This window comes from Eubalaena glacialis, chromosome 10, assembly GCF_028564815.1.
Source record: "Eubalaena glacialis isolate mEubGla1 chromosome 10, mEubGla1.1.hap2.+ XY, whole genome shotgun sequence".
NCBI lineage: Eukaryota > Metazoa > Chordata > Mammalia > Artiodactyla > Balaenidae > Eubalaena > Eubalaena glacialis.
Window position 1 is genome coordinate 95,490,624 of NC_083725.1, and position 26,679 is coordinate 95,517,302.

The 26,679-nt window shown below is 46.3% G+C and overlaps 1 protein-coding gene across 2 annotated transcripts in view; it reads right to left on the reverse strand.

Moving 5' to 3' along the window:
* Positions 1-5,338: 5,338 nt before the first annotated feature.
* WT1 (WT1 transcription factor) overlaps positions 5,339-26,679 on the reverse strand; it is a 50,910-nt gene continuing 29,569 nt past the window's right edge. The window contains exons 6-10 of one of the 2 annotated variants that reach the window (XM_061201546.1): positions 19,146-19,242; positions 16,575-16,725; positions 12,924-13,013; positions 12,224-12,316; positions 5,339-9,655 (exon numbers count right to left, since the gene is read on the reverse strand). In XM_061201546.1, the coding sequence (XP_061057529.1) occupies positions 9,534-9,655; positions 12,224-12,316; positions 12,924-13,013; positions 16,575-16,725; positions 19,146-19,242 (553 nt within the window). In that variant the 3' untranslated portion in view covers positions 5,339-9,533. The remainder of the gene's footprint in view (positions 9,656-12,223; positions 12,317-12,923; positions 13,014-16,574; positions 16,726-19,145; positions 19,243-26,679) is intronic. The other variant, XM_061201545.1, reaches the window with a different exon arrangement.

Here is a 26,679-nt window from a genome sequence, read left to right on the forward strand (position 1 = left end):
ATGTAACTACACATCTACCACCCAGAGCAGCCTACAGCAGTGTGTGTAAACTGGCTCTCTAAAAAACAAACTAACAAGAGCAGTCCTGCTTTGCAGCACTTGCCAATTTCCACGGTATAAACACTCCCAATTCAAGCTACTAATGTTTTGACAACCGGCTTGCAGAAGTCCTACATATGTAACAGCTGGCTCTCACAAGGCAGTGGAAGCCAGCTCCATGCACCACTGGGTAGCCAGCTCTGAGGACGTACCATCTTGAGAAAGCAGGAGTCTTTTTGGACATGGCCCACTGCCTTCCTTCCCCACTATGGTTCCGGGTGTACTAAGATATTCCCGGTCCTTTTAATTCTTACAGTTCCTTCTGCCTGGGGTGTTCTTCCCCTTCCTTTCCTTCTAAGAAAGGAAGGAATGTATCCTTCACATCCAGGCTGAAAAATATTGTCTGGTAAGCCTTCCCTAGCCTCTTTAGGCAAAGCTCATTCTCGATCCTTTGCCCACCCCTGTATTATCTGCTTAAATTTCTGCTTCTCCTACTAGATTGTGAGGTCCCTTGGGGAGAGGGCCATGCTTGCTTCATCTCTGAACTAGGAGCCAGACACATAGGAGGCTCACAATATATGACTGCTAAATGAATGAAGTTATAAACTTATCTCTGATTTTAAGTTAGGCAGTGAATGACATCACTCCTTAACCTAGTTTAAATGTCCCTGTCTCTGGAAGGTCCATAAAAGCAGTTCTACTGGTAGTGGTTGGACAACAGTGGCTAGCAGGGTATGTCTTTTCTCTAGCTGTGGGCAGGAAGTGCCCACTGCAGGGTAAGAGCTCCTTCTGGCCAACCTCAGCTCCGAAGGGATGTTCTGGGAAGACCCAAGCCACTACAGTTGGCCTTAAACTTTTTGGCAATCACAAAAAGGCGGCGGATGAGGTAGATGTGAAGGCAAGAACTTGATCCTTCTCTTAAGCTGCCCCCAAACCTATAAGCCTTCCACAAGGATGGACGGTGTCCTCTAAGATGTCCCCTCAGGACTGACACAAGAACCCCAGAGTCAGAAGGAAGAGCTAGACCGACCCTCTCAAACTGGGAATTTCCAACCTGCAAGAGAGAAGTAGAGGGAGGGAATGAAAAGGGAGAGAGTGAGAGGGGAAGGATAAAGAATAAGAATGAACGCAGAGAGTAGTAACGTTCTCTATATACACAGGTGATAAAAGCTGATAACTGCAATGACAAAATTAAGAAAATAAAAACACTGCTCTGAAGATTTTAGACCAGCTAACTCAGAACTAAATAGGCAATAACTCGGGCTGATAAAAAGCAACAGGGCATCAACCACATAAACACCCGGCCACTTCCATGCTTCTGTCTGTATTATGATGACACTGGTTTGTTGACACCACACCGTCCCCATGACCCCAGGCACCAGGAGTGGTGCCTGACTCACGGAGGGGGGAAGTTGTGCGGGGTTGATGCTGACGAGGAGCTTTTTGGGAAAGACAAGTTATCCTTGACTGGATGCAGATGGCCCAGTGAAAAATGAAATCTGCCAGCAGAGGCTGCCTTTATCAGCTGGAGAGGTTCAGCAGGGACAAGACTTCCCCATCCCCGGCCTGCCTGAACGAGCCTCCGGTTTCAGCACCGTATCACAGACTGTCCTAATGAATTCTTCTGATGGGCTGGAGCCTGCACGTATCTGCTTCTAGGAGTGCATCCTGGCAGGCTGGGGCATGGTACGGAACTCCCCCGGTGTTTGCATTCCGCCTCATGGAGTTGGCAAGGAATGCTTGCCACGGGGAAAGACCAGGACTGAATGCCCTGCCTAAACCGGCCATCCTGCCACTATCCTGGGCTCCCCTCACTGACTTCCAGTGGGCAGGGGGGTGCCCAGGAAAGGCCAAGCCAGACACCCAGTGGGTGCCCACAGTATCAAAGACAAAATTACAAGAACAAGCTACTGTTTATTAACTAACTTCCCATTATGTGCCGAGCCCCACACCAGGCACTTTGCCACGTTTATCCTGTACAACTGTCCCATGAGGTCAGTGTTACATTCCCACCTTAGAGGTGAGCAAACTGAGGTTTCCGTCCAGCTGTCCAGAGTCATGGGGCTGGTTAAGTGGCGGATCTGGGGAATGAAACTGAGTTTCACCTATCCACACAGCCTGTAATCCTAAAAGGACTAGCGTGGAGGAAAATAGGCAAAATGAAATAAATATCTGGAGACTCTGCAGTAGCTAGTCAGATAAACCTTTCCTTTTTCATCCAGGTTTAGTAGCACCGTGAGGACCGTAGTAAAATATTGATAAAATATGAATCTATCATAGGGTTTTAAAAAACCCACACACTATAAATTCGTCTCAGAACCCAGAACCAGGAGTTTTTAATTGCCGCTGCTTTTGGTTATTTGAGCCATTGTTCTTCTCGTTCAGCATACCAACCAAGGAATGCGGAGCCAGCAAGGTGTTTCCGAAGACCCGAACTGGCCCCCAGACTGAGACCCACAGCTCTCCCGGTTCCTTGATACTGTTCCTCTTGCTGACACACTCCATGTTTCGTACCTGAGCCAAGGCCTCTGAATACTTTCTTCCTCTCCTCTTCCTTGGGAAGTTGAAACCAGCAGCAGGCATTTTGATGGGTTCAGAGAGGACCTTTATACGAAAGATGCCTCACGACACCTGGGCATGGGCCTGACATCTGATGAGGGTGGCTCCCAGCTATCCCTGCCTGATAGCCACCAGCTGGCCAGGGTGACTGACAGGTGGCGAGGTGACCTTGTGTCCCAGTCCCTTCAGTCTCCTGGAGGATCACAGAGACAACTGTGGGACAAGTGGAGTTTGGCAGTTGCTGACTACCTGCCCCTCCTGGCTTTGCCCAGCGCGGCCCATGTCTCCTCTCTGCAGCGGGCCACGGCTTGCTGGTGGGGTGGCCCAGGGCCAGTGCGGGCGAGAACCCAGGGACAGGCTCTGCCTCAGTCCTCCTTGAATGGCTTTGCCCTGCTCGATGCACAGCTGGAGACCTGGCTACCCTGCCTGAGCGTGTGGACTAAGCCCCTGTGGCATCCCCTTCCGTGGAGGGGAACGGTGTTGTTAATCTGAGCAGAAGCTGAGGTTCAAGTGTTTCAGGTCTCATGGTCTGAGTCTGTATCCCATTGCTGGGATGCTCTCGCCTCCTGGAGGGCACGTCCACCCCAAGGCCTCTTTCAACAATCCTCATGCTTTGCTTTGGGCCTTTCTAGACTGCTCCTGTTAGAGGTGAATGGAGGGACTCGCCAGGGGCGGGACCAGCAAGCTGAACCATTGTATCTTGCCACTAGCAGTTGGAATTTACTAGACACTTACAGGTGGGGGGAGGGTCTTCCAAGATTCACAGCTCCTCAGCTGCTTCTCCCAGGGCCTAGGGGTCTCTGTCTAAAAACAGTGGCAGCTTGTCTCCACGTGACAGCATCAGGAATCTTCCTCAGAAGGTGCTTTGCGTTGCCCACCCAGCGAACTCAAAGGCATCTTCATCAGGAGGGGTCTACAAGGAGGGATGAACTCTGCCTCACTCGGCCGGGTGCTAGGATGAGGGCAGGGGCGGCCTCCCTGGACTTCTTCCCCCATGAGACCTTTGTAAGCCCTTACCAAGGATCACTGTGCCCCTTCTCCCCTGCCAGGGGAGAAGGTCTGCTGCAGTGGGGACCGGAAGGAAGGCTGTGCCCACGGTGAGTGATAAAGGCCACTGAGATGGATCATTATATTTGTAGACCTCAGAAAAATTAGGACAAGAGACATCTGTGACAGGCTCCCTGGTCTTCCTCCTTTGGATGGTAAGGGCCCAGAGACATCTTAGAAAAATGGAGGCTGCCCGTGGAGACAAGGGGATAATCCTATCCATGGGACCCGTCAGGAGCTTCCCTCACCTCCACCGTCACCAGACACCAGTAGCTTCCTCCTGCACCCGCTCCCTCTGACGTAGAGCTCCTGGGGAAAGCAGGATGCTGCTTTTAAAAAGTATTCATTGACCTTGAACTTTTAAATGTGTTTCTCAATTTTCCCCTTTTATCACTGTCCGGCTAACATTATGCTAGGTCATTTAAGTTCCGGTATTTAATATAAAATATTGAATGAAAACATACTTTACGAACAGGCTTTGCAACTGGAAACGGGAGGAGGGAACATTTTGCCAGTCATGCCTATTCTTCCTCTGGACACCTGGCAAACATTCCTAGTATCCGAACAAGCCGGTGGGCAAGAAGGCACCACTGTTGCCTTCTCTCGGCATTCCTGCTCCTCCTCCAGGCCAACATGCCCTGAGACGAGCGGGATAAATACCGTAAAATGAAGGGGTTGAGAGTGTGGGCTCTGAGTCAGAGTTGGGTTTGAATCTCTGCCATACGCGAGCTGTGAGACCCTGTGTGAGCTACTTCGTAGGGTCTCAGTTTCTTTATCTGTAAACTGGGAACATTCTCAATAAGAGAATGCATGTACAATGGCACTGGTCTGTACATAAAGGTCCGATAAATGGCCCCATTATTATCATTTGCATGTTAGCCCTTGAGCATCTCCCATTTGGGAAGGCCCTGGGTGCGTGTTAACAGAGCTGGGGTGGGTTCACATGGGGTGTCGGGCCCTGTCAGACAGAAGCCCCCTCTTCCTGTCAGACCTCCCTGATATCCGCACTCCACCCCTCATCTGTCTCATCTTTCTTCCCAGAGTTGTCCCCCTCTTTCTACCCCTCCTTTCTTTCTCCTGGAGTCCAACTGCCTCCTCAGTGGCCCTCAGAATCCCTGCCGTGTCAGGCAATCCTTCTCGCCCAGTGTCAACGTCAACGCTCCCAGGATGCCGAGAAGGGGAGAAGCCACTTGTTTCAGCCAACCCACCCTCTACGCTAATCTTAGCCCCTCCTCCTGGACCACCTCTCAATCCTCCCTGTTCCATAAAAATATCTTATCTCCTAAACTCACATTTGCTAATTTGGTCTGCCTTAGCTGCTTATATCTGAGATCTGTCGGAGACTTCCACTCATAGCTAGCTGATTTTCACGGTGTGCTTAAAGGCACTGATTTTCCTGCATCTGCATCCTCAGGATTTTGTCCTCATCCCCTCACGAGTCTCTGAAACAAAACTTTATTCAGGAGGTCCTGACTGCGTACGGCTGTCTGCTGGCTGGTCTGGTGGGTTTCCATCCCTCTGAGAGATGACCCTTCCTATGCTGCCTGACTCTCTCTTTCCTTCTCAAGGCTGCTTGAAAAATGGAGAAAAGCCCAGAGCCCTCCACTGAAGCAGCTACTTTCTCAGTGTAAGAAATCAGACCATGTGGTCATCAACATTGTATCATTTACATTTATTTATTAAGTTTTGTGCAGATTTCAATCATTTGAAATACAATAAAATAGTCACTAGAAGCAAAGACCTGAATAAAAAGGGCCAAGACCTTCATATTTTCTTGGGGATTTGTTTCCCTTACTGTAGTTCTTATACGTTCACCTGTGAGAAGTTCCTATGAGCCACTCTGCCTGCTGCAAGCCTTTGAAGAAAAATGCCCCTAGTTGGGAACCACTGTTCTATTTACACACACACACACACACACACCCCTACACCTGTTCCTGACTCACCTGTTAGTCCAAAATCAGTGATGCAAACACCCTGCAGGGAGGACAGGGCTCTGGAAGACATTGCCTTTTTCCTTTTCCCTTTGGTACCCAAAGAGCTAAGCAAGTGGCTCCTTGTAGGGACAAGACGTGGAGAATTCCTGCCTGGCTCACAGGGAATAAATCCGCTCCAAAGCCACGAGGTGTCAGTTTGTGGGTGCTGGAAAACACGCCTCAGGGAGGGAGAGGTCTGCTGTGGAGATGTGACCTGAGTGAGGTGTGAGGACTGGATATGCAGGTGGGACCGTGTACCGCCTTCTCCTTACCTGGGGGAGGGGGTCTCCCTTGCTTGGGGAAAGTCACTGACAGAGGACGGTCAGGCTGTTTTGGAAACAAAGCTCCTCATGGATGGACTCCCCTGCATACAGCTCTTCTGACTGCATTCAGCACCAATGTCCTGTCCCACAGCCCCGGGGCTCATCGCAGTGGGCCCCGGGCCATCTTCACGGACGCTCTCTACAGGCTAAAAAGGTTCAGGGCAGTCTCAGGAGTGTCAGGTGCAAAGCTCATCAGTCACCTTATAGCAAGTATTTCTCGAGCCCAGCCGTTTAGGTCCTTGTAAAGTGTCGTCCACAGACCAGCAGGGTGGGCATCGCCTGGGAGCTTGTTAGGAATGCAGTCTCAGGTCCCACCCCAGAACTTCCGAATAGGAGTCTGTACTTCAACAAATTCCTCAGGGAATGTCTATCGATATTAAAGGTTGAGAAGTCCTCAAGGAAGTAACACAGGAAGGGAGACAATCCACTCCTCTAGAAGCTCACACATGGTTAGGAAGATATGACTTGTAGATATGAAACCATGGAGCAGAGTGCATGTCTATATCATCGAGCATGTTTTGGAAGAAAACTTGGATACAGAACACCTAAACCAAGTCCTGCCTCAGCCACTACTTTCACCGAGCCTCAGCTTCCTCATCTGTACAGTGGGAATAATACTTGTCCTGTCTACCTTATAGATAGATGGTCCTAAGTGGGAAAGCATGATACCCATAAAAAATACTATTGAATGTTATGTACTCTAAGGACTACAGAGGTGCCGGGATGAGAGAGTCTGGGAAGATCCACTGGGGGGCTGAAGGTGGCCTTTTAAAGATATTGGACCATACACTTTACTAAAGCAAGATGGAAAAAATGTACATTTTGACCTTTGCTCCTCATATAGACTCTAGCCTGAGCTACAGAGAGCTCCCTCTGACCAGCTTTCATCCTGACAGTCTGCTCGTGGTCAACTCCACGGGTCTCAAAACACACACTCAATGCCACTGGGTGTGTTACAAAAGGCACAAAGCAAATAGATGTGGTCTCTGTGGGGAGGCTGACAAGAGCCCTATTGCTGCAAACCTTAACTCTGGATTGTAGTATATGGAAATGGATTTGTTTGTCATTTTGCATGAAGATGTCTGGACACCGCAAGAGGATGCAGGGGGTGAGGGGGGAGGTAAAGGAAATTAGCATGAGTTCTCAGGTAATCATTTTCCTAGATGATGCCTATTAAGCCTTTGCTATGTACTAGATGCTTTCATGCTTTTTCCCCCCATTTAATCCTCACTACGACCCTATCAGACAGATAGGGACAAAAAGTCCCCACTTCACAGATAAGGAAACTGAGGACTTAGGATCTGAACCCAGGTTGGTCTGCTTTCCAAAGCCCATGACCTTAACTGCAAGCTAACCTGCTAAAGTAGTGTGAGAATCTCTGGGCTTCCTAGTGCAGATGAAACAATGTGACTGCTCTTGTGAAACCTGGCTCGCTCTGACTCGCTGACGTTTGCCATGCTTGTCCTGAGCTTCTCCAGAGAAATGCCGTCTTCTGGCAGGAAAAGATAAAAACTGCTGATACAAATGAGTCACTACACTGGCTATAATTAACAGTGATGCAAGAGCCAGATGCAAACCAAGAGGGGCCTCAGGACCTGACTTTTCGGCAGCCCAAACTTTGAGCTGCACTTCAACGCAGAAGAGTCTCTGTTGTGAGCTGCTGTCTGCTCAAGATACATTTTAAATGAAGAAATGAAGCCTGGAATGCACTCGAGCTCCCAGATACCGGAGTTGAGAGGGGCGGCACCAAATTAATCTCCTTATTTACAACTGAAAAACCATCCACCAGAACCAGAAAGAGAGTTCATAGTTTATAGATAACGTAGATCTTTGCCTTTCACACTTGGCTGCCCTGGAAAGTCTAAGCAGTTTCCAACCTGCTGAGCTAATTTATAGCAACTACAATTGTAAATTTGGTTGTACTAGGTGTTCAGTTTACTCTCCTGATTGCAGTGTATACCAGTGAACTTTTCAAAAAAGACCAGTTATCATTTGCATCTCTCTACTCTGTTTTGCTGACCTGGAGTAAGCAGTGATACAATGAGATCCCAATGAAAATGACTCTGAAAATACAATTCCCCCCCACGCCATCCACATGGCATGATGAGAGGTGAAGGCAGTGCTCTCTGGCTGCTTCTATGACCAGTAATTGCCTCCTGAGGTTCAACTGAGAGAAATAACGAGTGGTCAGGACCTGGACAGACTTAAATGGTCATTGATGTCAGCGTCAGCATCTTACCTGTTTAAAAGAGGCTCAACTGTCCTCAAGATTTGTACACAATACAGCTGATAGAATCTTACCACTTTCCTTTTGAATAGACTTTAATTGAGAGCGAAGTGAAAAATGCAGGTTACATTTTTAGTGTTACTTAGTGTTATACGTTGGAAGATCAACACCAAAACAGTGATGCATCTAACATTTATACATTTCCTAACTTTAGTTGTCAAAGAGCAAATCATTATCAGATATATATATTTACACAATAATTTCAAGCAACAGTAAATAATAAACTCCCTCCCTTAAAAAACAAAAACAAAACACACACATACACCCAACCACCTTTAAACAATGGATTTCCTCACACTAGTAAGTCTCATTTTTTTTCACATATACTTGTAGACCCAAAGTTACTTAAGTTACTAAAGAACAGTCTTATCAGTGGAGATCCCGGACCAGCCCTTATTTTCTTTTAGAGTCACTTTAATTTTTACAACTTGAATCCACATAACCAGTGTGGTCTGTACACTCTTAAGGACACCCCAAATGATAAAAATGAATTCCACTTCCTTTGTGTGAGGAGATACGTACGTCTCTGAAGATGCATATGATTACAACTCAAAAAAGTCAAAAAGAAACACAAAAACAAAATCTCAGATCCTCAAGCACGGTTTCTTAAGAGCATTGTGCTAATGTTAACATTGAATTAACTGAATGATAAGATTCTTTTAGATATCTCTGCAGAGGTACTGGTTAGTTCTGATTCTTTTTTCAGCTGCTTGAAATGCTTGAGTTTTAAAAGTTGCCTGGTGGCGCTACATCCTGCTTTCCAGGTTAGCAGCCTGCCTAAGCTCCGGAATGTCGGACGGGACTCACCCCCAGTGCCTTGCTCTCTGATTTATTTCTTGCTGTTGCTGTTAGTAAATGGAAACCATGACAAAGTTTACATTAGCAGACACATCCACATGCCCTGGCCTATAAATATTCTATGATGGAAAAAGGTACAATGACTCCATTCCTCGTGAAAATGAGCGTAAAGGGAGAAGGGGCAGGGGGGAACATTACCAACAATGGCTCTTCTTACAGTGGAAAATCCAGACCAAATGGCAATGGGCTTTTAACTAACTGGACACTGACAGCCACTTCTCCAGAGCCTTATGAGTCAACTAAAAGTTGGCTAAGCAGAGACCAACTCCTCTGAGCAAACCTGGTAGGATCCAGTAGTACAGGCATCTTTCTCGGAAGCTGGATGAAGAAGATCAACCTCCGTTTCCTTCTTAGAGAGGCGAGTGAGGAGGAATTTTAAAGTCAGCTTTGAAAGTAGTTCACACACTGTCCTGCCTGAGACACAGAACGGTGCCTGGCGTGGACCCCTCAAAGCGCCAGCTGGAGTTTGCTCATGTTTCTCTGGTGCATGTTGTGATGGCGGACTAATTCGTCTGACCGGGCAAACTTTTTCTGACAACTGGGCCACCGACAGCTGAAGGGCTTTTCACCTGTTGACACAATGGCCAGTCAGAGACACTTGCGGTGGAGAGATGGGGCGCAAGTTCAATCATCAAAGGCCCAAATTAAATCATCACAAGACACCCACTCCAGATTCTCTCTAGCTCTTTCCCTAAGCTAACAAATCGGGCTCATCTCGCAAGCAGCCTCGAAGTGGCAGCACCGCTGGGGCCTTAAGGATTAAAATGCTGTGACAATTATAAAGTGTTATTGAGTCAGAAGACTTGGGAAATGGGAGAGAAAGAATGAGTCTAGTTAATGGAAATGTCTGGGCAATTCATATTTAATCAAGGGGGAAAAACATCTGGTAAAACCCCTGCCATTAGACTGTTTTGTGAACTGTGTAAATGTTTCCCCTTTGCTATTTAAGGAGGGAATTGAGCTTAACTGGGAGGCAAGGGCCTCAGGATCATCACCCTGGATATTGTTGATTGACAGCCATCCACTAGCGGAGCTGTGACTGTAGCTTTAATATCTCTGTCTGTATAGATATTCTGGATGGGCTGGGTGTTTTTAAATAAATCACTGACATCAGTGCACATGGTATTTGCTTCTTTCACCTTAAAGGGTTACTCAGCATAATACCCATTATACAGAAGATTCTAACTGAGGCATGGTTTTGAGATTTTTTAACAAGTTTGCCAAAAAATCGAGGCTTCTCCATCTAAGGAGGCCTCAGAAGATCCTTCCAAGCCTCATTTTGGATAGGGAAGATAATTAGCATTTATGAATGCCTAATACGTGCCAAGCCTTGTGCTGGGTGTGTGTATATATATATATATGTATATATATATATATCACACACACACACATATACATACATATATATTCAAATATATATATATACACATATATACATACATACACACACACACACACATATATATAATTTCATGTACTCCTTACAGCAGCCTGTAAGGCCAGCATTATTACCCCCACTCTACAGATGAAGCTGGACCTCTGGTGAGGGCAGACCCAGGCAAGACTTAAATCCAGGTCTGTCTGATTCCAAAGCCCACACACTTTGCTGCATCATACCTCTTGGACCTTGACATAATGGAAATACAGCCATAGCTTTATCCTAAGTTAAAAACGTTGCAGGAGCCTATTCCTGTACCACGTGGGGATGTTCTCAGGATATGGCTAGTCCCACGTTGCTTTCTCTGAGAACTACTGGATGGGACAATCACTGAGAAATGTCCCAGGAGAGGCGCTGTTCCAGGGTCAGAACTGGAGGCCAGTCAAATAGAGCATTAAACAGTCTGCTGGTGACATAGGTCACTTTGTACATATACAGATATGCACGGGGTAGGGGGCAGGGTACAAGCGATGATAACTCTTTCCCACCAAGTTATGAGCTCAGGACTAAGGCAAAGAAGTGACACTAAAGGCACCTGAGTAGGGGAATGAGATGCCCATCCCACCAACTCTGGGGCACAGGTGCCTTGATTGTCTGTAAGTACAGCCTGTTGGGGCTGAGAATCCAGGACTTCACAGGGGCTCATGACCTCACATTTCCCTCACCTCCTACTCACTTTTCCTCTGCTCCCCACTCCCACCGCCAGCCATGCTGTCAAAGATCACCTCCTAATGGACAAATCCCAACCTCTTCTCCTGTCAGTCATCATGCTCCTCAGTCTCTCAATGGAATTCAACTCTGCTGACCTTGGGTCTCTTCTTTATTCTCTATCCTCCCTGGGCTGCAAGGTGAACCCAGGCTCTTTCCCCAACAAAGAAGGCAGTGGGTAAGTGGGCTGGGAGAAGACAGAACTGGGTTTGCTACTTACTAGCTTTGGGACTTTAGACAAAGTCATTTTATCACGTGCCTCAGCCTCCTCATCTGTAAAATGGGGATAAAACGTGCCTACCCTACTCTTCTTCCAAGGATGTTGTGAAGATAAAATGAGATAACCTAAGCATTGGCCCTCCCTCCAAAGCTAGAAAATACACAACAAAGATGGTGCTATTTTCATTATGAATCACACCAGCCTTGTGGAGAAGCAAAAACTTTCAGCAGCCAGTGAATTAATGTCCTATTCCCCTCTCTATTCTAGTATGAAGGAAATAATACCCACACACTGATATGGGTCTGGCAGAAACCATGACTGCTCCTGCAGCATTAACTTTTAGCAGAGCAAAGATTCAGGCCTCTAAAAATAGTGTTGTGAAACGCAAACTTTCAGGAAAATAAGTGTTTGGCTTGCTAAAATTTTTGCTGTTTTTCTGTAAGGTTGATTATCCTATCAAACTGAGTTGATAAAAATGTGATGCAACAAATTGGGAACAGCAGGGACCTAGCTTATCTCTTCACTTCATTCTGGACACTCATGAAAAGAGTTCTTTTCACATCTCTTATGCTCTGTGTCCCCCACCCTCATTCCTTCTTAAACAATGTTGTTATTTAAAGATAGCCATGCACTGTTCTTTCTCTCCACTGAATCTAAACCTGTTTAGAACCTTTACACTTGTTTTTTCCAATCTCTCTCATCACAAGCAACTCCATTCAACAGTAGTTTAAAAAAATAATGAAAAATAAATGTGAAGAAAAGTTTACGCACTTGTTTTACCTGTATGAGTCCTGGTGTGGGTCTTCAGATGGTCAGACCGGGAGAACTTTCGCTGACAAGTTTTACACTGGAATGGTTTCACACCTAAACGGACAGAGAAGGTCTAGCCGTGGCCCTAACCATGTGGGGCAAAGCAAGGCCCACAAGGCCTGCTTCCCGGCAGCCCGAGGAGCCAGGCATCTCCAGCCACGCCTGCAATATCTGCCTCGCCCTCAGATATCCCCAGTACCCCAGGCCCAGCAGGAACCACCTGATTCTACACAGTAATCCTTGAAGACCTGTGGTTTTGGGAACAACTACTGCTTAACCACAAATGTCCAGCTTCTCACCAAGTTCTCAGCTGTGTCTGAGACTGAAAAAGTGAATCACACACTACAAATGGGATTTTGCTCTCCACCACCCATGTTCTTTACTGACACTCAGTGTATCATCAGCAAATTGCTAGTGAGAATATCATGGCTCTGTGGTTTTCGGGGGAAATATGGGATGTTTCTTTTTCTTTCCTTTCTTCTTCTTCTTTTTTTTTTTCCTTAAGGGACGGTAAATCCCCAGAGATTGGGGGGGGAAATTATTGGAGAAACTAAACAAATGGCTGACCCTCTCACATCCATATTGAACAATAAAGAGAATCACAAAATCAACCATGACCCGAGGGAACACACTGCCAGCAACGAGAAGTGAGCCTACAAACCTGTGTGTCTCCTTTGGTGTCTTTTGAGCTGGTCTGAACGAGAAAACCTTCTCTCACAGTCCTTGAAGTCACACTGGTATGGCTTCTCACCTTGGGGAAGACACATATTCCGTTGGAAAATGATACTGGAAATGAGGATCTCATTAGAGGCAACTTCTCTTACTGGGACTGAAGGCATCCCAAAATGCTGAAGGCACTTGGGTGGAAGGTTTCAGGGATGTGCTACCAACTGCAGTGTGAGGTTAAAGGCCCACCTATACATACACTCATGGGCAGGAGGCGTAGAAGGGGGTTGCGTGAATAAGGATGTGTTAGGAGTGAATGGAGGGGGACTTCCCTGGTGGCGCAGTGGTTAAGAATCCGCCTGCCAATGCAGGGGACACGGGTTCGAGCCCTGGTCCGGCAAGATTCCCACATGCCACGGAGCAACTAAGCCCGGGCGCCACAACTACTGAGCCTGCGCTCTAGAGCCTGCGAGCCACAACTGCTGAGCCCACGTGCCACAACTACTGAAGCCTGCACACCTAGAGCCCGTGCTCCGCAACAAGAGAAGCCACGGCAGTGAGAAGCCCGCGTACCGCAACAAAGAGTAGCCCCCGCTCGCTGCAGCTAGAGAAAGCCCACGCACAGCAACACAAGACCCAACGCAGCCAAAAATAAATAAATTAAATAAATTAATTTAAAAAAAAAGAAGAAGTGAAGGGAATTCAGGTTCTGGAGTCTGACGTTGGGGTCACATCCAGCTCTTCCACTTCAAGTGCTGGTTGAGGTGTCATTTCCTCACTGTGAAATGGAGCCAATAATCCGACAACTTCCAAGGATTTATAAGCAGATTACAACAGACCATCCACATAAGGGTCTTAGCCCAGTGCCTAGCACAGAGACAGTGCTCAAAAAAGTACTGGCAGAGAATATTTAAACAAATAATAAACCAAAGCAGTCTTAAGCCCTAGGCTGAGTCTGAGGCAGAATTCTGGGATGGATGTGCCTTGGAGCCAGCCCCGTGAAATAAGTGTTTTATGTTTTATGGCCTGAAGATCTGGTGTTCTCTGCTACTGACTTCCCATTCCTGAGTCAGGCATAAACAGCTGCATGATTATGAGGTGCTCAAGTTAAACCAGGAGCCAGAGCCTTTAGAGTTTTTGGTATCCTTTTACCCGAGAGAAGTCAGGAGTGGGATTACACAACCTCCTGCCTCAGAATGGAGAAGCCCCACCCCTGTCCTCGCTGGAGAAAGTTCAGCCAAATCCTGGGAACTGCGCCCCCTGAACGCATTGAGCGACCCTGGGCCATCCCACCTTCTTATGAGAATTCTGAGTCACCAGCATTCTGGGATGGAGAGCAAGCCTTCCCAGGATCAGCCGGCTCTTTCTGTTGCTGGGCAGTCCCTGGTTACCTTTCCAGCCTCATGACCCCCTCCGTTTCCCTGATTAATCTATATTCCTGCTATACAGAACTCACCATTCCCAAGAACTGCCTTGTACTTTGCTCACACTAAACATCCTTCATCCCTATCTCCGGATTCCTAACCCATCAAAAACTCTACTGCACGTCCCTCACAAATGCCGCTTCCTCTTCTATGCCTTCTTGGAAACTTCATGTTCACATAGAAAGCCCTTCCTTCCCTCATTACAGAACTTATTACAGAACGTCTAACATGGGGCCGTGTCCAGGTCTAGTTCTGCCGCGAGCTGGAAAATCCTGAGGGCAGGAGCCTTTCCTTAACTTTCTATTGATATCCAGCCCAGCAACTTAAGCTTCACCCTTTCAACCTGGGAAAAGCAACACTCTTGTTCAGTCTCATGTCTTTTCTCTGCCTTTCTGCTTCTGCTCATCCTTTACTTCCTCTGCCCAACCTTGCCAACCCTTTGATGGTTAACCCAAGCCCTTCCTCCTCCAAGAAACGAACGACGCTCACTCGAGCAAGTCTTCTCAGCACCTCCAGATTCACACACTCTCTGTCCCTTTTCATTTGTGTATGACTTGGCTCCAAAACAGACCACAGACTCTTTGAGAAGGGGGCTTGTGACTTGGAGTTGAAAGTCATGAGTTTAAGTCCCACTTCCCTATATCCTACCCACCGGATAACTGTGCGTGAGGATTAAATTAAATAATGCATGTAGAGAATTTGGCACATACAAAGTATTTAATATAAAAGTACTTAACATAATAGTCTGTACTATTATTATAAATAAATACAAAAAGATGGCACTCTTTCAAGAAGGGGACTTCAGCGTTGTTAAATACCCTGCCCTCCTCGTCTTCTGCAAGGAAGCGCCTCTTAAAGGTTCCAGCAGGTCTGGGGGTCGTGACTATCTTGCCCACTGCCTTCCCTTCCCACAGACATCTAACCCTGTTTTCTAAGTGCCTCTTTCCCATTAAAATTTCTACAACCACATTGCCTTCAATGTATTACATCTGTCTAGGCAGAATTTTACCTTATCATTTTCCTTATAATCTTAACAGATACTTTTCAAATGATCCCATTTGGGGAAATACGTAAAAATATAACATGCAACTGGTTCTCTCATCTGCAGCTTCAAAGCAAGTGGTTTACTGAGTGCAAACTCAGGTCTATGCCAGAATTGCATCCTCCAGACGCAATGGCTTAGCAAAGACCAATGGTCTGAAGAGATCTGAATGCAGCTCACTTTCTTCTCCAGCTTCTCCAAAGCAAAGTCCATAGTAACAATAAAATAATAATGGTAATCATAACAATGTAGCTTCCCTTCTGTCGTGGAAAGAATGGTACCAACTCCCCAGCAGGAAAGCCTGCGCTTTGCCCGGCTTTTCTGTAGGGGAGACCTAGCCACACTCCCATCTAGTGCCCACAAGGCCAAGAGCAGACATTTGTGAAATGGCTGTTCACATTCAAGGCAGCCAACAACAGCACATGGCCAATTCTCTCTTTCCCAGAGGCAGACCCCTTGACCTGTGGGAAAATCCAGTTTTCTTTAAAACATCATCAAAAATCATCATCGCTTTTTTTTAAGATTGAAAACAAAAATTAAACCTAACAGCCATTTTCCCATTCCTATCTGATTGGTTATTACTAACCCAAGCAGTTAAGTTCCTCTTTGGACCATCTTTTCCTAAGTCTTATGATGACCTTGCATATCAAGCTCTCAGAATCATCTGATTACCAAGCTCCCAGGCTAGCTCCTCTCCCTTAAGAGATACTAATAAAATTATAAAAGTAATACTATCATCTATTCAGACCTATTAACATAGGAACTGTACGTTTCATATCTCTAACTCCTTTAATTCAATTTGATTTTAGAAGTTAATCTAGTCTCAACAATTGTATAAGGTAGGTGAGGCAAGTGAAGTTTGAAGAACAGTTAGGTAACTTGCTCAAGGTCACACCACCTGGTGGTGAAGCCAGAATTCAAACACAGGTCTCTTTAATTCTGTGGAATTCTCTCTCCACCTACTCTGCTCTGCCCTTCTTTAATAAAGGATGGACAATCAGGATACAAAATGACCTGGCATCCTTTTTCCATCACCTGGACCAGATCTTTGAAAGCAGCACCTACTTTCCATCCCAGAAATCACCTGTGTCCTGGCAGCGCAGGAGCCAGGAGCAGGGGCTCCTGGGCCACCGCTGCCCAAAGGCCACCAGAGCCAAGGCTGGACAGTGGACGCACTTACCAGTGTGCTTCCGGCTGTGCATCTGTAAGTGAGACAGCTTAAAATATCTCTTATTGCAGCCCGGGTAAGCACACATGAAGGGGCGTTTCTCACTGGTCTCAGATGCCGACCGAACAAGAGTCGGGGCTACTCCGGGCACTCGCCGCACGTCCTACAAGCAGAGTGTAAGAGAAACGGAGGTTTTAAGGCACACATGAACATTCATGTTGGTCCCAAGGAAAGTGAGCGTTGAAGTATTCCCAAAGAAGGGATGGCAGATGTGAGGCCTAAGCCACTCCCCGTCACACCCGAGGCGCCCGTAGCAGATGTCACTAATGGGTGACAGAGCAGTACATTCTACAGTGCAGTGCTCTAACATCGTCATGGCTATCAACCAGAACGGGGACTTGAAATAAAGTCTGTCTGCTGCTGCTGATCCGGAGCATCTGGAAAAGAAACGCTGGTGACTGGAAGAGCTCCCAATGCATCCTGTCTCTCAGCTTCTCCTCTTGAGGCAGTGAGGTCTGGAAGTCCGAAGCTCCAGGTTCTATTCTATTCCCTCCCACTCGGGACACCCGGCCACATGAACTTGGGCCCAATCTGCAATGGGTTGGGAAGTCCTTAGGAGAGAAAAACAAAGGATATTAAATGAACCCCCAACTGAGCAGACCTTCCACCTATGAGTAAATGACAAGAAAGAAGGAGCTCCTGGGATGCGGAGGTTCTGTCTGTGAAGGGAGCTAAAACTCCAGGAGGGCCATGGTGTGGCCAGGGCACTCCTTTACTAGAGACACTCAGAAACACTGTGTCCGCCTTCCGTCCACTTCACGTGTCCGTCTCAGGGCATTCTTCTGATCTCCCTTATCTTGTGCGAGTGAGTGCGTGTATGGCCGGTCCTCCATGAAAAGGAGCTACAGGGAAACAGTGAGGCAAAAGCCCCTTAGGCTCCTGGGACCAATGAGTCATACACAGGAACAGTGGAAGTGCCTGAGGGATCACTGTATCCCTTGTGCTCTCACAGATGTGCAGTCAAGGCCCAAGAGCACGGCCACAGTTTGTGTTAAGACCTGGAAACACTTCTGAGCTTAACCCACTCCTGCCCTGTGCACCTCCCACACCACCCCCAAGCTCCTGTTTGCGTTCCTACTGCACACTGCCTTGCACAGTGAGATCTTTTTGAAGAAAACATACAGTAGTCTCATACAGCTCTGCTATTGATGGGCCACAGTGCCTCAAGGCAAAATGTGGCATAAGTTTAAATGGTGAGCCAGCTGTGTCCGATTGGTCTACTCTAGCAGAAAATGAACACCCGTCTGGTCTGGAGTCTATCAGAGGCCATGACAGCGAGTCTGACAAACTGCGCTTGGTGGAAAGGAAGGCAAAAGGAGCTTTTTACATTTCCTTTAATTCATCCTAAAGGCAGCACACACGGCAATAGGATATAAATCTGAGTTGTCAATGTCAGCCGGTCCTGGTGGAAGAGTCTGATGGTACTTGTCTGATTTCCATCTGATTGCCATCATATTTCTGTAACCCTTGCCTTTATTCCCACCACTGGAAGGCCTGAGATGAGGGAGCATGCTGTTCTATCACCATGACACTTCTGGAAACATTAATCAGAACATCTCAGAGCACTTGCCCCACACATCACGTGAGGACTTGGCCCACACACAATTTGTTTCTAGTGTGCTGACTAGGCCGGTGAAAGTATCTCAGCCGTTCCTCATGTTGCAGACACTGAGTCACATGCCAGAGTCACAAACACAAACCCTTGGTAACTGGGCATGGTTCTGAGCATCCAAAAGAGGCTCCCTGGAGGTGGCCTTTCATCGAGTTTCCTGAATTCTCTGAAAACGTCAGCCTTTTTACTTTACTTTCTTTACTCTCCCTTAGAACTGCACAACACACAAAGTGAACCCTAATGTAAACTATGGACTTCAGTTAATAATGTATCAATATTGGCTCATCATTGTAACAAATGTACCACCAATACAAGATGTTAATAATAGGGGAGACCAAGGGATGGGGTGGGAGGTGGATATGGGAACTCTCTGTACTTTCTGTTTTTCCTTAAACCTAAAACTGCTCGAAAAAAATGAATTCTATTTTTTAAAAAAAAGTCCATATATAAAACTGAGCACAATGCCTGGCATATAGAAAGTGTCCAGCCATACATGGTGCTGTTATTATTGTTATTGTTATTATTAGCAATGATAGACTCTAACTTTGGGCACTTTACCTTGCAGACCAAGTCTCCTTACAAGTCAAGAGTCCAGGTCATTAATTCAAGCTCATTTACCCCCCCGATACAAGATGTGCGCGGCCCACCCTGGAGAAGGCGAGTTAAGCAGTGAAGGAGGAAGGGAAGGGGTTCTGCAGGAAGCATCCTGGTCTGAGTCAGGGAGGCGGCCACATCCACACTGGCCTCTGGAGAGGAGGAGGCCCCCAACCTGCCCCAATGGAAGAGAAGGGGTCCCTGCTGTCACAGGAGCCTACAATTAGGAACAGACTTGCCAGGGCCAAATGGCCTTCAGCAAGGAAGTGAAAGACTGTTGGGAAGGAAAGAGGCATCTGGGGCCTCTGCATACTCACCTGAATGCCCCTGAAGACGCCGTGGGTGTGTATCCTGTACTGGGCACCACAGAGGATGGGGGTGGTGTGGTTATCACTATCGTACCCCGTGCCGTGGCTGCAAACACAAAGAAGGGAGAACAAGACTCAGGCTGGTTCACAGGCACCCTTTGGAAACGCACATCTGCAGCGGAAGGAATGTTCTTTAAAAGCTCTCGGGACGATTCGGTTGGTTTCTGTCTTCTTCCGCTGGGGCTGCTGGAAGCAGGGCTCTGTGAAAGGCGGGGCTGCTCAGTCCTCGGGTCACCCTCACGCAGCCCCTCACGCTCAGATTCTCGAGGGCACACCACCTGGGTCTATGCCTCTCTCAGACAAGACGGGCAAAGTCAGTGCAGGATTTCATCCGCAGCAAGTTGTTTACCATCAAAACGGGGCTGACAGCTGTGAATATCTCAGGAATGAGCAGATGCCTCAAGTTTCACATCGAGTGCAAGGAATTCTTGTCGGCACCTCATGACTCAGTTTTTACCAGATAGCACCAACTAAGTGATGACACTTACAAGAAGAGATGTCACATCCTCAGAAGTGGGGATTACACATCTGTGGCTCTGCTCCACTTAACCCACAGATCAGTTTTCCAGATCAACTTAACTCTTTGCAGCCACCCTGTACCCTAGGTGGACACTGCATAGGTGATCTGCCTCCTTCCTTCCTCTGACCAGTCCTCTAGCCAGAGCTCAGTTGACCTTGGACTACTATCAAGAGCTGAGGGATGGAGAAGGTTGAAAAGAACACCTTGGAAGGGGTGGATGTTCTGCTCTAAAAGTATTCTCCCCTTCGGGTACAAGCTGATCTCTGTTCTGCAGTTATTTTACTTCCACATGAGGCAGAGTGAGGGTTCCAACCCACACGGGCAGCACAGTATAATCATATCTAGACTCACCACGGGGGGCTTTTATGAAACGCCTCTGTAAAATGGTACAGCTGCTTGGACAATGTCTGGCAGTTCCTCAAAAGGTTAGACATAAAGTTATCATATGGCCCAGAAATTCCACTTCTAGGTATATCCCCAGAAGAAATGAAAATACATTTCTCCGCAAAAACTTGTACACATTGTTTATTGGCAGCATTATTCACAACAGCCAAAAAGTGGAATCAACCCAAACATCCATTGGCTGACGGTGGATAAAGAAAATACAGTATATTCCTAAAATGGAATATTATTTGACAATAAAAGGAATGAAGTACTGGTACATGACAATGGGGACAAACCTTGAAAACATTATGCTAAGAGAAAGAAGTCCGTCACAAAGGACCGCCTGTTGTGTAACTCTCTTTATAAGAAACGTACAGAATAGGCAAATTGATAGAGACAGAAAGTAGATGGGTGGTTGGTTGCCTAGGACTGAGGATTTTGAGGGGAAATGGAGAGTGACTGGTAAAAATGTCCTCAAATTGTGGTCCTGGTCATACAACTCTGTGACTATACTAAAACCATTGAACTGTACGCTGCAAATGGGTGAATGGTATAGTATGCGAAATATATAAAGCTGCTTAAAAAATTACCTTGGGGGTGGGGGAGGGATAAATTGAGAGACTGGGACTGACATATACACACTACTATATATAAAATAGATAACTAATAAGGACCTACAGTATAACACAGCGAACTCTTCCCAATTCTCTGTAATGACCTGTATGGGAAAAGAATCTAAAAAAGAGTATATATGTATATGCATCACTGATACACTTTGCTGTACAGCAGAAAGTAACGCAACGTTGTAAATCAACTATACTCTAATAAAAATTAAAGTGATTGTGCCAAAAAACTAAAACAAAATAAAATTGCAAGCATTTATAAATAAATTACCTCTGGGGACTACTATGCATTATTTTAAGCCTCTGGGTGCAATCAACTGTCTGTCAGAGCTGAGAACCCCTACCCTCTGCCTCTGTTACTCTAGACATTCCCAGGGGCCCGATGCAGGAGGCAGGCGGCCCACTCCATCCGGGACTGACTCAACTCTCACTCACCCAGGAGAGAGAACTCCTGGAAGGGAAGAGCACATGCCAGGGCGACGGACATGTCCACACACCCTGCGGCCACAGCAGCTGTGGCGTTTCACATTTGGCTCTGGCTCCAAACTTGTTAGGAAGAATTGCCTTGTCTCCTTCGCACAGAGCAGTGAGAGCAGTTGGGGGAGGTGGGTGGCAGCTCTGCTCCCCCTAACCTCCTACACCTCATCTCCACATCCTTCAGGTGATTTCTGACATACCTGGGGAAAATGTCCCAAAGAGCTGACCCAGGGTCAGACACACAAAAACTGGAAAGAAATGCCAAACTCAGATAGTGTCTGCCTTTTAGAACCTTACAATGTGCTTGCCAAAAGAAAGAGGCCCTATCTACCCTCCTTACAATTACATTATATAGACAGTGGGGAAGGGAGAGCTGACGAGAACGGCGATGTGGCAGCAGAAAGAGACAAGAAAGAATGGTGCTGCCAGACTTTGCCTCAAAGGCTGTGAAGAGATGCTGCCTTTGCTTGGTTTAGCCTTCTGCATGGAGCCAAAATGTGACTTACATGTTTTGTAGGGCTGAGGGATTTTTAGGGACCCAACGATAGAAGTCTGACTTATTTTAAAGTTCCACCATCAAAGAGGAAGAACTTGGAATCTAATCTCTGGATGTTATCTGGATTCCTGGGGTGGGGGGCGGGGGGGGGGACGACATAGGAAATAGACTTTTCTCAGGATACTTGTCCCAGGAAATGAAGTGTTGCACCACTCAAAGGGGATGTCATGATCCTCACAGCCAGATGCAACCAACAAACAAAAGAAGCAACAAGATTGTACCTGCCAAATACGCCACTAGATTCTTCTACCAGGTCCGTGAACAAGAAAACCAGCCAGGTCCCTGCTTACTGGCTCTTGTGTCTCCATAAAACAAACTCACCAGTGCAATTCCACACAGTAGAAACCCTGCAACCCCACACTCTTCCCAGCGTGGTCTGCCTAGAACACTGAGTACAACCCGTGGGCATTCAGTATGGTAATAACTCTCTTTGGGTAAGTAAAGGAAAGCAAGTCAGGGGACTTGGAACCACAGATTAATAAAGGCAGAAAAATCATCTACTCTGACCCCCATTCAAAGCTCCTCCAGTTCATCCTCATCAGCTGGACAACATGACTGGTGACTAGTTTTGAAGGCAGCCCACTCCACTTGGGGAGAGCTCTAATTGTTAGGAAAGGGCTTTCTAAACTGAGCAGAAATCTACCTCCTCATTTCTGTCTTCTGGAGAACCAGAGAGTATTACTATTTTACAGCCATCTCTGTGTTATCTCCTCCACTGTATGGTAAACTTGGCCTTGAGGACAGACAGACTGATTTGCTCCCCTCTGTATCCTCTCAACCTTGTGACTGAAGTAAGGTGCATAGTCCTGAAAAATTCCCAGAGATGGACTGAATCTAACTCCTCTTCCACATGACAATCCTTCAGGTACCTGAAGACAGCTCTCCAGACTACAGAGCTGTGGCTCTCACAACTACGACAATGTGAACTGGCATCTAATTTCCGTGCTTTCCAGATCATCCTCTTCTTCATCCCCTTCATTTTATGAAGTCCCTCTCAAAGTGTAGGCTTAGGATGGACCCTGGTACCCGTGAACAGTATCTAAATAAGGGACTGAGAAAGGAGGACCACAAAAGTCTTTAGAGGGACTTTGACAGTGGCACAGTGGTTAAGAACCGCCTGCCAATGCAGGGGACACGGGTTCCATCCCTGGTACAGGAAGATCCCACATGTCACGGAGCAACTAAGCCCGTGCGCCACAACTACTGAGCCTGCACTCTAAAGCCCGTGGGCCACACCTACTGAAGCCCGAGCGCCCTAGAGCCCGTGCTCCGCAACAAGAGAAGCCACCGCAATGAGAAGCCTGCGCACTGCAACGAAGAGCAGCCCCTGCTCGCCACAACTAAAGAAAGCCCACACACAGCAACAAAGACCCAACGCAGCCAAAAATAAAATTTTTTAAAAAGTCTTTAGAATCAGAGAAGTAACATAAATACCTAACACTGGAGAGTATATGCCTTACCCAAAGAGATTCCATTCCGAATTTTTCAAAATCAGCATGCTAGTCAATACAATGTGTTATGCCCACAGGCTGCCAGAGCTCAATCCCTGGGCAGAGGGTCTGGGGCTTCCCTTCTCAACCTGGACAGAGCACTGCTAACACACCTAAGAGCACACCCCGTCTTAGCACTCAGGTCAGAGTGGTCTTCCTCAGTCAAATAAAATCTCCAACTCCCACCCTAGCACAAACCACAATTAAGGCAGGTATTCCAACCTTGAACTTGAAGGCGTGATTTTTTTTTTTAACTGCAATTCAGGACTACACATTTATCCTTCAAATCCCATTCTATTTCTTTTAGCAAGCTATCCTCAACTGTTGAAATCTTTTTGATTTGGCTTCCAAAGCATTTGCTTTCCATCCCATTTCATGTTATCTCAACATTTGAAAAGCACCTTTTCTGTTTTCATAAGAGGAAAAACTCTTCCTTGCTGTTGTTGGGAACTATTAGATTAACAATATGTATAGTTATTCTCTGGTAACCAAGGCAGTGATAAGATTCTAGAAGGTCTCTCCATAGGGCAACCTGAGGGAAGCCGTCATAAAGAATCTGGTCATTTAAATGGGGTCCAGTCCAACAGAGCATAAGCAGGAGTTAATCTGAGACAGAAAAGCTCAGGAAGATGGCAGCTGCCATTGGGTCCATAGCTATTGTTAAGACCCAGCTGCTAGCTTAAATGGTGAAGTGAAACCAAGCTTTACCCCCAAAGAGATCAGACTTTAAAAGTTCCAGTAAGTATGCTGTGGATGAACCAAATAGGAATGAAGGTAGGATTCCTAGAGGTCTGAAACCATTAAAGGGCAAGGAGCTATCAGCCTAGAGAAGAGATTTCTGGGGCCAATGATATACCTTTCAAATAAAGGAATCACAGAGCCCCGGAGAGTTGTGGGGCAAAAATTGGTCATGACCCAGAGACAAGGGTGTTATCATTCATGGAGCTGATATCAGAAAGCAGGTTCTAGAGCAGAGCATGAATCCCACCAGACCAAGCAGTTGAGAGACCCCGTATCTCCCTTAGAGTAGAAATGCATGCAGTGACTAGGTCTACCTTCCAAGCCAGATAATGAGGGGAAAGTAAAGGAACCTTGGCACTACACACAGAAAGGCACCTGAACCAAGCCTGAGTGAGGCTGGAATTTCTTAGGGAAAAAAACTGGCACTTTATAAAATGTTTTCATGTTTTTCTGTTCTGTTGCCTCATAAATTTCTCTTTGACAGTTAAGATACTGGACTTGGCTGAATGACAGGGGAAATGGATTTGTTGACTCTTTGGCCAAGATAATCAGGGAGAGCACAGGGAAGTACAGTTAGGTGTAATGAGGGCAGCCATTGGTCCAGCAGGTGGGGAGAAGAGCTAGTGGTAACCATATGGGAGAGGAGGCTAAGAGTAATGCAACTGCTTCTTCCTTCCTGCCCTGGAGCACTGCACGAGAAACCACTCACCAGCTTGATAAAGATACTTAAGACAGATCCTTTGGTTTTATTGTTCAACTAGGCACAAATCATTCATTTAAGCACTTGGTCCATAATTATCTTATCCACAAGGACATCAAAAAATAACTAAGCTATATGGGGAGCAAAAGTTAACTTTCAGATGTCTTTTTGCAATAAAGATCCATTATATTAGTGACCTTCCACTGAGACTAGTAATTCTAGAATAGACTTGAGCACTGCCTTGCATACGATTAACATACCTTCGTTCTTAATCTCTCTTTTCTTCCCCATGTGCTTTCCAAAATCCAGCTTAATAGCTTTACCAACAACTCATGCTAATCTCACTGCTCTATGGGTTCCAGAATCTACTGGGGTTTTTTCCCCCCTACTTTAAGATATTTGCCTCATTTAAGACTAAAACTAAGACAAAAGTCTCAACTCTTCTGTCACCTCTCTAATTCTCCATGAATTTCCAGATTATTGGCCAAGGGTCAATAATTTTGCTAATCTGGTCAGAATATAGATTTGGGTTTTTTTCCTTAAAGCAAAGTCACAAACTCAGGTACCTACAGGGACCAAGTAAGTGAGAAAAATAAATGACGAAGGCCCTGGAGAGAAAGATGGCACCGAACTGGCAGGGACAGCCACCCCACCCCCTGCCCAAAGGAGGCAGCCAGGACCCCACTCTACCAGCCAAGTACTGTCGATCACATAAACCCAGTGTTGTCAGATCTTTCCAGTCTCCAGAAAAGTCAGAAATCAGGACTTTTATATGAGATCACCTGAGTTTTAAATTCTGGCAAATTATTGAAATTTTAAAGAATCAGGTCAAACAAAACGTACCTCTGGCCTAAGGGCCACCAATTTGCAACCTCTGCTTTAAAGGCTGAGCAGTGAAGTTTAAGCCGCAAACTGGAAAATTCCATCTGGATTCTGTTGCTTCCTCCTACACGGCAACAAAGTGGAGGTGGGGATGTGCCTGATTCTTTGAGAACTGAGTATTAGAACCTTCCAAACCCTTGAAAGCTTGAAAGGATGCTGTACTTGAACAGCAGGAATGGCCAGTGTTGTTAGAGCAAAATCCAGAAGTTACCATCTACGGGGGTCAGTGGTTTACCTCTAAATGTCACTGGTCCATTTGAAAGTAGGCTTAAGCACTGAGGTTACAGATAGAAAAATGCAGTTGCTGTGCAGTAAGTTGAAGTGTATCTATTTTCTACAGTTACTGTAACAAATTACCACAAATTTGGTGGCTTAAAAGGACACAAATTTATGCTCTTACAATTCTGGAGACCAGAAGTCTAAAATCAGCCTCACTGCACTAAAGTTCAGGTGTTGGCGGGGCTATTTTCTTCTGGAGGCTGAGGCGAGAATCTCTTTCATTGCCTTTTTCAGTTTCTAGAACTCACCTGCATTCCTTGGCCCCTTCTTCACATCACTACATCACTCTGGCCTCTTGCTCCCTGCATCACATCTCCTACTTGTCTTCTATAGTCAAATCTTCCTCTGCCTTCCTTTTATAAGGACACTTATTATACTTAGGGCCCACTCAGATATTTAGGATATCTCCCCATCTCAAGATCCTTAACTTAGTCACATTTGCAAAGTCCCTTTTTGCCATATAAGGCAACATTCACAGGTTCCAAGGATTAGGACTTGGATATCCTTGGCGGTCATTATTCAGCCTACCATACCAAAGGAACTGGATTTATTTGGTTTCTTCCAGATACATTTGCCAGAGCTAAATTAACCTGGATCCTTTATCTCCAGATGAATCTGAAAAATTAGTCTGAAAGAACATGGGTTCTGCATCTGAAGGCGTGTGTTCCAGGCCCACTTCTATCATTTATTTGCTCTGTGGTCATGGGTGAGTCATCTAAACCCTCTGTGACTGAGATTCATCCTCTACAAAATGAAGCAATAACCTATTTCATACATTTGTTTGAAAACCAAAGAGCTAAGCTATATGGGGAGCAAAACTTAAATATCACT